This window comes from Notolepis coatsorum (genome assembly GCF_963971535.1).
Source record: "Notolepis coatsorum genome assembly, chromosome: 11".
Taxonomy (NCBI): Eukaryota; Metazoa; Chordata; class Actinopteri; order Aulopiformes; family Paralepididae; genus Notolepis; species Notolepis coatsorum.
In genome coordinates, this window is record NC_140175.1 from 50,774,406 (window position 1) to 50,788,085 (window position 13,680).

Consider the following 13,680-nt stretch of genomic DNA (forward strand, 5'->3'; position numbering starts at 1 on the left):
TGGTTAAAAGGCCAATGCTTTAACTCATTCCCCGCCATCGATGAGTATACACGTTATAGCCCGCCAAACGTTGGACGCCAACGAGTATACTCATTATGATAGTTATTTCTTTTATTCGCTATTTCCATTCATAAATCATCCTGGAAGGCTGTGTGGCAATGTGTCTGAGATCGCAACGGTCCGATACCGCCACCTGGTGGTATGCGGCCGATGTCGCACTTCCTTTCTGACTCAAAGTCATCCGGGCGGAGTTTTCTTGTAATGTGGATCAAGATATTCACCCGGAGGGGGGGCAGGTGGCGCACACAGGGGGATTACGTTCGTCACCAACACCGGGAGACACTGGATTCGCCTGTTCGAATCCAGCTCCCGGCGTTGCTATCAGCTTGGCTGGCCTCTCACACTGATACAATTGGCTGTATCAGAGGGTGGGAAAGCTGAAGGGTGGGTCCTGGGCGTTGTGGACAGCGACCCCTACAGTTCGGTCGGGGCGCCTGCTCAGCAAGGGTTGGAACTAAGGAGAGATAGTGTGGCCTCCCACACGCTACACTCTCCCCGGTGAGGTTGGCCTGCCGGCAGGCTGCACATACGTCGGAGGAAAGCATGTGACAGTCTCCGGTCTCCCGGACCAACAGTAGGGGAAAGTATGCAACAACCAGGAAGGGTGGGATGGGAGAAAAATCGGGAAAAAGAGGGGAAGAAAGATAAAAAAAAAAAAAAAAAAAATATATATATATATATTCACCCGATCGCATTGAATCGATTTCGGGATGCCAGATTCATTATGCTGTGGGGGGTTGTGGCGTGGTCCAAATGGACATACGATCTAGCAGATGGCAATCAAATAATTGGAATATTCTTTTTGGAATATCATCGGCCACAGGTAAGGGCAATTTAATGTCATTTTTAGCTTGGTTGTGCATTTTTTTCATTGCCATCGCCCTGATCAGCGTATGCTGTTGTACTAACGAATGCCGTTATTGACAATCAATTAATCAGAAATGACCCCCCCCCCCCTTTCATGCATGCATGATGGAACATAATATACCGATCATATGCATTTGAAATTTTAATTGTAGCGTGTATAGGGACGAAATGCCAATGGATTAAGTATAATATGCGTTGCAGGCTATTACTAGCCTCCCAGGAATTACCCCACCAGACCACTCTAAAACCATACTTATATTCACAACGGTATAAAACGAGAATGTATAGATGGAAAAAATATTCCTTTTTCACATCTTGAACCATAGATACTCGATGTCAAATGGGCCATAGTATTGCATATATATAGCTATAATATTTAAATAGTTATAGCCCTGCAAACAAGGTGAGCGACTCCCACCGCTTACAGCGATGGTGGTAGCTACTACAGGATGAGGCTAATGCGTGGCGTCCAGTTAAAGTTAAAGTATAGGAATACGTGGCAGTGTTTGCAGGGCTATAACGTTATTATATATTATAGCTATGGATATGTGAAAAAGAAATAATTTTTTCATCCATACATTCCCGTTTTATACCGTGGTGCATATAAGTATGGTTTTAGGGTCATTCATGGGAGGCTGGTAATTAAATAGCCCCCCAACGTGTATTATACTAAATGCATTGGCGTTCCGTCCCTACACACGCTACATAATATGATGGGTATTATGTTCCATCATGAATGCATGAAAGGGTGGGGGGGGGGGGGGGTAGTTTTTTTATGCTTTGATAGTCACCAATGGAATACGTTATGTTTATGTTTATTAAAGGATCCCCATTAGAGACCCATGAAAGAGCCTCTAGTCTTCCTGGGGTCCTAGACAAAAAAAATACATTACAAATGTACAACAAAGAATACGAATAAAAATTTAAACAAAACACAAATTAAAAATTAATACAAATATACAAATTCACATTATAAAATCTAACATTCCTGTCAAACAAAAAAATATATATATAATACACAGATAACAGTTACATACTTGACATGTTTGCAAGATATCTCTTAATATTTGTTTTGAAAGTAATTTTATTATGTATACGTATAACGGAATACGTTATGGACTAGCGTTACACACATACGCTCGGATCGCAATGAAGGCATGCTTTGATCAACGCAAGATTGATATCATATAGCTAGGGATGGGTACCGAATTCGGTTCTTTTGAGGTACCGAACCGAAACACGTCGGTACTACCGAGTATCGATTCAAGTGAGATACCAATTATTTTTTTACTTTATTTGTATTTTTTTACCTTTTTTTTCTTTTTTTTTTTCATGTCAACGTTCACACGCACAATATATGCTTACCTAGGATTTGACTTGATTCAACAACAAAGCAGTTGGAGCAATGGCAAGCCGAAAACGGTCGAAATTGTAGTTATTTGAAGTTAGGATTTTTTTTTTGCGACTGAGGTAGGTAAATAATTTTTTTTAGACTAAAGTACCGAAAAAAGGTACCGGTGGGTACCGGTATCGATTCACAGGTACCGGTACCGGTACCGTATCGGTTCAAATGTGAAAGGTACCCATCCCTACATATAGCCCTTACCTTGACTAGGATCTGCCCCAAAAAGAATATTCCAATTATCTGATCGCGAGTCCCAGTATTGGTATCGATCGTGTCACCAACATAATCTGCCATACATCATCCATCTGGAGCATTTGGCGCTCCTCAAGCCGATCGGGACAACCGCTCCCCTTGCCTGACATGGTAAAGTCAGCCCGGACAAATATAATCGACACACAGCCCAATACAGAGTTTCAAAGGATGTGCAATACCGGTCGCATCCTACCAGGCTGCGGTATTGGACTTTTGCGATCTCAGACTCATTCCCTATGATAACACCAGGCTCCCTGGATGGATAATGAATGGAAATATTGAATAAAAGAAATAACGATGAAAACCCGACTTTTCTCTGCTTTGGCGCTCAAGCGTCGGCGAGTTAACCCGACTTTATTTGGGTATGGCGTCCATCGAGTTAAGTGTGGGGTCGCCAAAAAAAATCCTAAATAAAATGGGGTCGTGGTATAAAAAAGTTTGAGAACCCCTGGTGTAGAGCCTTGTGTATCGCTAACTGAACGTAGACCAAATGTGTCCACATTTTTATAGGATTCTAGCACATTTTCATAACAATAGCGAATATTACCGTTTTCATTGAGGTTTCTTACAAATTAACAATGCTTTATGTTGTCCTTTTATATGCCGATTCTCATTAAAATCTTAAATTGTACCATATGTCCCCCTTTAGACAACATATGTAACGCTACCTGTAAGATAATTAGTTTACCATTCGCGGTCGCAGTAAACAGTTTACCGCTGTTCAGATCAGGTCGAAGAATAGACACATCCCAGTGACCTGTGCTAAGGATCTTGGGAAATGTATTCATGTAGTTTTCAACATTTTCACCTTTTAATTTTAAACCAATGCTGCCATCTACTGACAACAGAAAGTGTTGTCTAATCGTCACCTTGAGAGCCACTTCCGTATACAGCGTCGCCCGAAACCCATTCTAGAGATTCCCACTTTTTACTGTATTTGGTCCCAGACAATAAGAGTGGCTGTGATTGGTCACCGTGACGTTACATCTACAAGGTGGAGAGCATAGTGTAGACTGTAGAGCATCATATAAATCTACACAGTGTGAATATTGTTCTTTCTCCCTCCAGCTGCTTATAACCAGGCTGCCGCCACTCCCCAGGCTTATAGCCAGCCTGTGCAGGGCTATGGAGCTGGGGGATATGATGCCAGTGCCCCTGCTGCCTCCGCCGGCAGCACCAACCAGAGCTCGTACGGCGCCCAGGGGGGCTACCAGGCCCAGCAGGGGGCCTACAGTCAGCAGAGCTCCTATGGCCAGCAGGGAAGTTACCAACAGCAACAGGCCCCGCCTCCTCAGCCGCAGGCCTCCAGCTATGCCCCTCCCTCAGGCTCCTATGGCCAGCCTCCTGCCAGTCAGTATGGCCAGCAGGGTGGTGCAGGAGGCAGCTACGGCCAGCAGAGGGAGTACAAGCCACCCAGTCAGTACAGTAAGATCACTGCAACATTACCACTGATCATTAGTCTGTTAAGCCTCTTTTCCATTGCATGGTACCTACTCGACTCTACCCTACTCTACTCTACTCGCTTTAGGTACCTGGTACTTCGTTCCTTTTCCACTGCAGGTACTAAGTACTCAGTTTGTCTCCGTGTGGGGAGCAGTGGCGTCGTTAGCCCTGGGCTTCCGAGGCTTTTTTTTTTTACATTTAAAAAAAAAAAAAAAAATTATGTCAGCATCCCCATTGTCTGTGCTGAATGTTTTTAGTGTTTGGTATTTTTTGTTGGTTTTTAGTACTTTTAAACATCCATTTTTAGTAAGTAGTTTTCATTTGATCCTATAATTCTTTCATTCACCGATTTGTGGACTTTTTTTTGTGTCCTGAAAGGCGCCTTATAAATCAAATGTATTATTATTATTATTATTATTATTATTATTATTATTATTATTATTATTATTATTATTATTATTATTATTATTATTATTATTATTATTATTATTATTATCATCCAGGAGGGAAAAGACACTTTGGATAGTAGGGACTGCATCTCTGCCTGTCCTGACCAGGAAACACTTTGCAACTGTGATCTCCTCTGGCAATAGTTGGATATTGTAATGTGTGGCGAGGGGTTGCAGCAATTCCACTGAGAGAAACTGGTCTGAGGCTGGATAACATGCCTGTATGCCTCTCATAAGTTGTTATCCAACTCATGAGAACCTGCTCTCAAGCTCTTGCAGCATTCTGTTGACGACTGGATAGAACAGTCTCTGTCTCAGCTGATCTCCTGAGCTGAGGTCTGAGCTTGTGCCACAAGATGACTCAACTACATACTCGTCCATCCTTTTCTGCTTCCTCCTTTGGCTGGTAGTATGTTCCTCAATCCAAAGGCCATTACTATGGCCTTTGTCGTGTCGTACATGTCCACTGCCATCTCTGAGGTGCGATAACCTTTGAGTGTGTCCTGCACTGTGCTTTTAAATAGTACAGATATTGAAGATGTGCACTTTAACGCAGCAGCACCTGGAGCCATCCATACCCATGTCCAGTGTCCTATAATAAGCTTTAATCGAACCCTGGTTCATTTCCTCTGATAGTCCGGTTGGTTTGGGGTGGTGTGAAAGCTCATTCACTCTTGCAAGTGAACCCTGCTGCGGTTCATTTGAGATGTGAATGCAAAGCGGACCAAAGGCAGGAAAAGACCCAAAAATCTAATATTTTTTTTATGAGAAGACTGAAACATATGTATATAATGAAACACACAATACAGTTTTTTTTCGATTGCGTAAGCATGATTTAAAAAAAAGGGGCCCGGTGTTTCAAAACACACAATTAGCACAACCACACACAAAGTGCAAAGGATCTGAGGTGTTCTGATAATTGTTATCAGAACACCTCAGATCCTTTGCTAAATTAAACACTTGTCAAAACCATACACTAATTTATAAAAACTACATTTTGTTACCATATGAAACACACGTTTCATATGACTTAATTCTGTTTGAACCAGATACACACCCTGCTGTGCTTAACCTAAAACACATTTAGCAATTCTACTTCTCAGTTATTAGAGTACTGTAAGTGAAGTACGCAGAGAATGTGCAAATATACAATAAATTCACCAAACACTACACAAGACCAATGCTGTAGACTGATGAAAATATAATTTCTTTATCTACATATACCCAAATCAATGATCAGGGCCGCCTGGGAGAATATATATATATATATATATATTTTTTTTTTTTTCTTCATACAGTCAACATATTCTTAAATAATAGCGCTGCCCGAGGCGGGGCATGATACAGTCAACATATAGCAAAAGAGAGAGCGAGAGAGAGCTCCCGTTCTACAGTCAATATACAGTGTACAGAGAGAGAGAGAGAGAGAGAGAGAGAGACACATTGGAAAGAAATTGAAATGCTATTTGGCCCTAAACAGAGAGTACACAGTGGCAGAATACCTGAGCACTGTGACTGAAGATCCTTGACTATACAGACTCAGCGAGCACAGCCTAGCCATCGAGAAAGGCCGCCATAGGCAGACTGTGTGTGTTAGAAAGAGAGAGAGAGAGAGAGAGAGCATGTGTGTTAGAGAGAGAGCATGTATGAGAGAGAGAGAGAGAGAGAGAGAGCATGTGTGTGTGTGTTAGAGAGAGAGCATGTATGAGAGATCCAAAAGGACAAAGATCAACACTTAAATCCAAAGAGAAGAGGGTCTATACCAGAGAAACCAAAGCAGCAAGGAGCCAATGGCCGACATCAGCTAAATAGGCTAGCCAGGTACTGTGACACACACAGCTTTGGCCAACGGCCCAACGCTACCCAAGCTACACAAACGACCAAGACATTCACACACAGCACATGTCGTATCTCCAAATGTTGTGAAGTAGCATATGTTTTGCCTGGAAAAAAACATCGTTATTAACAAAACATTCGGGAGGGGAAGGAAGGAAGAGTGGGGTAATGTCATGACATTTTCATTAATCTTACCTGCACCAAGGAACGCAGGGCGAAAGGCCGTAACACAGGTCTCCACGTTGACGAAAGGCCTCTCGCTGTCGGGACAAAAATAAGCTGCTGCCAGAGCCTTGTCATGGTGCAGGCCCGACTACATCTTCTGTCAAAGATGATGTCGTAGTCAGAGTGCCAGAACCCCCTGCTATTCTCACGGCTAATGTCAATGGTCGTAGCACAAGCTAACAGCTAACTCAAGGCTAACTGATAGCATCAAACGAACGTTCCCAGCCGAGCGCAGCCGGCAGTTAACGTCGAAGCTAAACAGCTAACTGGCTAACAGTTAGCTCAACCAGGCTATCGCTAACCATTAGCTAACGCAGAAGCAAGCTATGCGGCTACACCAGGCACACACCGTTAGCTACTAGTAGTACTATTAGCTAGTCGGCCAGTTTAGCTCCAGAGAGTGAAAGAGAGAGAGAGAGAGAGCGATGTCCACGGCGGGAATAGAATAGAGTTAATAGAATAGGTTAAAAACTCACCAAACGTCCAAGAGGATGGAGACAACCGCGTGGAGTTGACGAAGTTCATCTGCCAAACGACCCTCTTCATCCTTGGCTGCAGGTTAGCTAACGCTAGATAGCCTTTAGCTAAGCTAGCTACTAGCCGACATCATCATGGGCCATGGCCTATATCCCGACTGCATCATGACAAGGCTCCGGCCATTTGTCCCGCCTTTCGTCAACGTTCCTTGGTGACTGACCGACTGATAATGACCGACCTTGGCTGGCATAACTAAGCATAATAGTCAAAAGCTGCACGCGCAAAATATTCAAACGCAGCTGATTCTTCTTCTTCTTCTTCTTCTTCTTCGTTTAAGTTTCCGGCGGCGTATTATGATGTAAGTAACCACTCCCTTCGTTGAAACCAATGCCTGCTGCAGAGCACCAGAGCTCCAATAGTGACCCAGGCCAGGTGCAGACCCAGGAACAAGTCAGACACATTCTACAAACGTGTCTAATGTGAAATATATAAGCATATAATCAAAACTAGATTTTAGGTATGTGATGAAAAAGGGCCTCGCGGGAAGGGGTGCCTCGCAAAAAAAAAAAAAAAATAATAATAAATACATTTTTTTTTTTTTTTTTTTTTGCGAGGCCCCCCTTCCCGCGAGGCCCTGTGCGACCGCACTGCTCGCACACCCCCTGAGGCGGCCCTGTCAATGATGCAGACTGATGAAATAAATAACATTTTCTCGCATATACCCAAATCAATGATGCAGACTGATGAAAATATAAATGTTCTCTCCATATAACCAAATCAGTCAACATTTCAACATGGAGAATCACAACAATACATGTCCCAGTTTTCATGCTACTATGTGCATACCACTGTAAGCTCAGCAAATATCAGACAAACATAAAATACTGTATCCAGTACAGGTTAAAATGACAGTAAAACATTTTTTTTTAAAGATTTAAACAGAAAATACTAGACATTATCTCTTTGCCTAGCTGGATCTGGCAAGATACTTTTTTGTTGTGATTCTCCATGTTGACTGATCTGGGAAAATGGGAGAAAATGTATATTTTCATCAGTCTGCATCATTGGTTGTCTTGTGTAGTGTTTGGTGAATGTATTGTATATTTTCACGTTCTCTGTGTACAGTACTTCACTCTCCTTCCATTTTGGTTGAAGACAGGTGAACTCACCTGCTGCATTTTTATAGTGCTTAAACCTGATTGGTGTATCTACAATTAAGCAATGGTGTGTTTGTGCATCTGATGGCTGTGTTTAACCAATTGGCTCATATGTGTGGTAATTTTACATTCTGTGTCTAATGTAATGCAAGTGTGTTTAGTGTTTTGCAAATCACTGTGTGTATTGTTTTGCAAAAAGTGTGAGGCTGACATTGTAGGGGTGCAAATCTGGGCCTATATTTTGCTCCTTGAGTGTAAGGTTTTGATAATTGTGTAATAATTTTGATTTGAGTGTTTATGCAATTGAAGAAAACAGTAAAGACTAGAGATGAACTGTTTATTTCTTTTGTACATAGGCTGTGCATATGTTTGTTTGTTTGTTTATTTGCTTATGTGTATGATTCTTAACTGTGTTTTTATTTTGTTATTGGTGTATATGTGTGTATGTATGTACAGTATATGTATATATATTATATATATGTGTATATATGTATATTTGTACTCCTGTTGGGGCTTCTTGGACCAGATCAATGTTTTATCTGGCTAAATAAAGGTTAAATAAATAAATAAGAAACTGATGATTTGGTCCTGTTAACTTTGAATTTTCTATGGGGACTGCCCAGATCCCTCTCATGGACCTGGACCTCACTTTGAGAACCTCTAATGATTCTAGTTATTCAGTATTCATCTCTAATTACTCTAAATTAAAAAAAAGGGGGGGGGGGTTCCACCCCCCCGGGCTGAAGCCCCCAATGTTTTCTAACCCTAAAAACGCCCCTGGTGGGGAGGCGGGGCCGCTGGTGATCAGCATGAGAGCTCCAGCATAGCTATGTCCGTGAGCTTGGCAAGCCAGAGTAAAACACAGTTTTCAATCAATCAATCAATAACAACATTAACCAGACTCTCGTTGTGTCTATTCTGCTAACGCTAACGTTACCTCTCATTGTGTCTATTCTACAAGCTTTAACGTTACCTAGGCTCTCGTGCTAACGTTAACGTTAGCATTAGCATTAGGCTAACAACACGTCCCTAACCCTAACAACAAGCTTAACTAATCAGCGATCTTTTTGTGAGACTAAACTCTCCGCTCTGTGGCAAATTGTGTTGATGTCGGTTTTGTTTAATCAATAAATGAGGCAGAATACACAGTGACTGTATCCTTTTTTGTTTATTGCACTTGTTTCCTGCTGCAAACATAATGACATCCTACGTGACTTTCTGTTTTTGTTCAGAGGCTCCAACGAGTGACTCGTCTCTCTTCTGACCAATCAGTGGTCTGCAGTGTTTCACGTGACTTTTCTGGTACCACTTCTACCCGCTTGGCACACGCTTGTAACCTCAACAGAGCAGGGACTGAAAAAGTACCCAAAAAGTACCTGGTACCAGGTACTTTGGTAATGGAAAACCGAAAATGTAGAGTAGAGTAAGTACCATGCAGTGGAAAAGGGGCTTTATTGACCTCCAAATAGATACACATTCACCCACAGGCCCTCATTTCCTAATATCTTAGAACCTATCTTAGAACCTTTTTTTATACTTGGATATGAATTGTCCAGAATTGTGTATCAATAATAACTATCTGTCCTTCTGTAGGCGGGGAGATAACGGTGAATAGAGGGAAATGTACAGGGACATTTGTTATCCATATACATTCTCATTGGGATAACTTGACCCCTAGGGGTCCCCAGACCCCAGTTTATAAACCACTTAACCGCTCACTAAAACGGCATGTTAAATGTATGTTAATGCTGAAACAGTTTTTATCAAATGTGACATGAATTAATTTGACAATCTCTTTGATTTCAAAGTGTTTCTATTCCCCTTGGTGCAAATCCAAACCTGTGCGTCTGTACTGATTCCAGATTGGGCCTTTGCTAACAATCTATACATAGCTTTTTAACCCTGTATGCCTGTATTAATTCCATACAAGGCTCTTAATCCTGTGTGCCTGTATTAATTCTAGGGCTGACCTTCGAAGCTTTTTTTGGCAATCGATCTTATGTTGTGGGACTTGTACAGCACTTTGGTAAACTTTGTTGTTTTTAAATGTGCTCTATAAATAAAGTGGATTGGATTAATGAATTAAGTAGCCCCTTTCGTGACCGTGACGCAGCCAACAAGGTTTCACTCGGCTGTGTGATTTAATTCAAGGTGGATCGCTGTTGTCGTTTGAACAACTTCAGATTTCATGGGAACTACCAATCCCCCAATCAAGAATGTTTAAGATGAATGAAGTAAGATTTTGATTATTTGAAATATGGCCTGTGTAGACTAAACTATGCACAGAATTATGTCAGTCTACAAGGTCCGGATTCTACATGGTCCGGCAATGTAGACCTTGTAGACTCCACTACAGACCAATTATCAGTGAATGTTCATGCATTTTTAAGAAGGGCTACTTCCACAAAAAAACAAAGAACTCACCAAAACATCTCAGTAGCACCTTATCTAAATGTTCTATTTCATATATGGAGATTCATATTTATTTATGTATTGCATGCATTTCTACATTTTATTTCCTATTTTGTTTATTCATCCCAGTATCTTTCTTTCTTATGTGTGGAATTCTACAAGGCATGTAGGTGTATATGTGTTTGAGGATGATATCCTTCAAACAGGCAATAGTGATGATATAATTTGGGCTGAGCTGGGTTACTTTCCTCCAGTGTATTTGTCCCCCGGCCCACCCAATGGCCCCACGCGCACGCACACACACGCACGCACGCACGCACACACACACACACATTTTTCTTTTTTAACTTCGATTTTTTGTTCGAAGCTTGTGCCATCGAACGAAGCTTCGAAGTATTTAAGACAGCCCTAATTAATTCCATACAAAGCTCTTAATCCTGTGTGCCTGTATTAATTCCATACAAAGCTCTTAATCCTGTGTGCCTGTATTAATTCCATACAAGGCTCTTAACCCTGTGCTGACTGTTCTTTGTTTTTTTCAGGTAACTACAGACAGGACCATTCCAACGGTGGAGGTGGCTACTCTGGCCCTGAGGCTGGTGGATACGGGGCCCATGGGGATAGCCGGGGGATGGGAGGGGGGGACGGTCGTGGCAGAGGCCGCAGGGGATTCGATCACGGTGGGATGATGCGCGGCGGCGGGGGCCCGCGTGGTGGGATGAGCCGAGGTGGCATTGGGTAAGTGGTCTTCAGTCTAGAGCTTCCTAACCTTCTCTCCCACAGCAGAGGGGCAGGCCAGCACAGGGCTGGGAGCAACATGGGCTGTTAGTACGCCATGCCAATGACAAACTACTTACCGGTAGCCTTAAATAATGCACAAACTCATTATTACTATTGAGGATAGATGCCTTTCTTACATTAAAATTCAAAGTTTGGAAGGATCGAATCAGCTGTGATTGTCCAGTAAACATCAGGTTGTATTCTTTCCAAAAAGGATACAAACGTCATATGTAGTTTGTCAGAGGCAGCACGTACTATGTTAGACAAAGTGCCTTGCAGCACACTTGCAAGTCCTCACTGGTTATCAGTACCCATGGCCCATGGCTATGAAAAATCAGGCAAATGATCTTGGGATTAGGACAAATTCCATAAGAGATGCATGGTAACTCACCTCATGGCCAATATAGTTTGCATCCGTACATTCATTCTATTCTAGTCATAGTTGATTGTATTACAGTCATAATTCAGTGTGTGAGGCCACTAATAATATGTACTATGCAAGTCTGTAATATTTTGAACATCCAACTTAGTCCACTCAAATGATGATATTGGAGTGTGAATGTTCTACATCACCTGAGAGTACACAGCTTCTACTGTCTTTATGAATATAGACATAACCTGGGCCCTCATTTATCAATTTTCCTTAGAAAATGTTCTATTTCCATACTTAAGCACAGAATTTAGAATGTGTGCACGCACAAAAAAAACGGGATTTATCACACGTGCGTACACAGGTCCTACGCACACCTGTCATGATAAATATCACCTTGCTCTATACGCTGAGGCTCGTGCACACTTTCACGTATTTGCATACCAGAACCGCCCCGATTAACCATATACGGTAATGGAACACCCCCATGAAATGTGGAAAAGTGGACTAACCCGAGCAAACTCTGAGAGACTTCACTGAGAGCGAGATTGATCACTGAGGTCCAACCAACAAATTGAACGTATAATCTTCGGTGCGCCGGGAGCCAAGGATGTTGACTGACCCAGTCCTGCTACAGAACCAGCACATTGACAGAAATAAATGACAAGATGACCCGACATTAAGCACTGTAATGACTCAAATTAAATCAATTTCAGCAGGCCAACTCTGCGCTCTACAATGCCTATTATGTGCGCTCGTCATGAGCCCGTGGTACTTCTGGTCAGAGTCATTATGGCTTCAGTGGATAACCCTGATCTGCATTGTGATGTTTTAGATACCCCAGTAATAACATTACAATTGAATTAAATACAATTAGGCCTGAATGAGACTCCGGCCACCGGCACATTATCAGCCAAAATGCGCATCGCGGATTATCTGTACATTGACCGAGTGGAATCCCGTTCACATTACTGGATTTGTTTATTGATGGAGCAAACTGAGAGATTGTTCACAGAGGCGCTGCCGAACCAAGATATAATATGATGTGTATAATATAATGTGTGTAGAGGCATATGATACAATCTATTTTGTTGTTGGTATTGGGTAGCCTATATGAATTACATATAATAGCAGCCAGCCTACATTATGCAACAGTAATTTGCGCATATAACACACAGCCCTGCGAAGCCTGCATACAGTAAACTAACTTGATCATTAATCTAGCTGTTGTATCTTTACGCTTATGAAAACATTAAATAATATGTATAGGCTATAGGCCGTCGCTTTAGCCTATATTCTCAAATGGCTATCCGAGTCCTCGATATCCTCGCGGACGGACCAGTATACCTTTATATCATATCATATTCATATTCATATTCATATCATAGTTTACTCTATCAGCCTACCAGCATGTAATACGTTCTTTGTTAGAATTCAACTCGTTATTATTTTGCGCATAGATTGCAGAAATACGGGAACGTTTTGATTTAGGCTTTGACATTGTAAAACTAAATAAGTGAACTTCTGTAAGCAGAATACAAGTCATGATATCACCCACACGATATATACTCTGTGTTCAGAGCATGTATGCTTTTCATTCATTTAAGACACATTTATTGCAAGGGTTTTGTCTACACATACACTCAACAAATAACCTCAGTCTATTCTCGTTGCAATGCGTTTTTATTCTTTCTTATAGGAAGGGTGAAGAACACTATCGTGGGTGTTCATATGACTTGTATTCTGCTTACAGCTTCGGGGTTCCACTTATTACGTTTAACAATGGCAAAGCCTTTTAAATATAATCAAAACGTTCCCGTATTTCTGCAATATATGCGCAAAATAATAACGAGTTGAGTTACGCGGAGCGCAGTCAGTGCTTATTTCCTTGTTGTAATAATATATTCTACCACCGGCGTCAACTACGCATGGTCCGACCTGTGCTTA

At 41.8% G+C, this 13,680-nt stretch overlaps 1 protein-coding gene across 1 annotated transcript in view; it reads left to right on the forward strand.

Annotated features, from left to right (window-relative positions):
• The window catches only part of LOC311237293 (uncharacterized protein), a 111,658-nt gene that overhangs the window by 50,523 nt on the left and 47,455 nt on the right, over positions 1-13,680 (forward strand). The window contains exon 5 of the mRNA XM_084325100.1: positions 11,126-11,321. Coding sequence (XP_084181226.1) covers positions 11,126-11,321 — 196 coding nt within the window. The remainder of the gene's footprint in view (positions 1-11,125; positions 11,322-13,680) is intronic.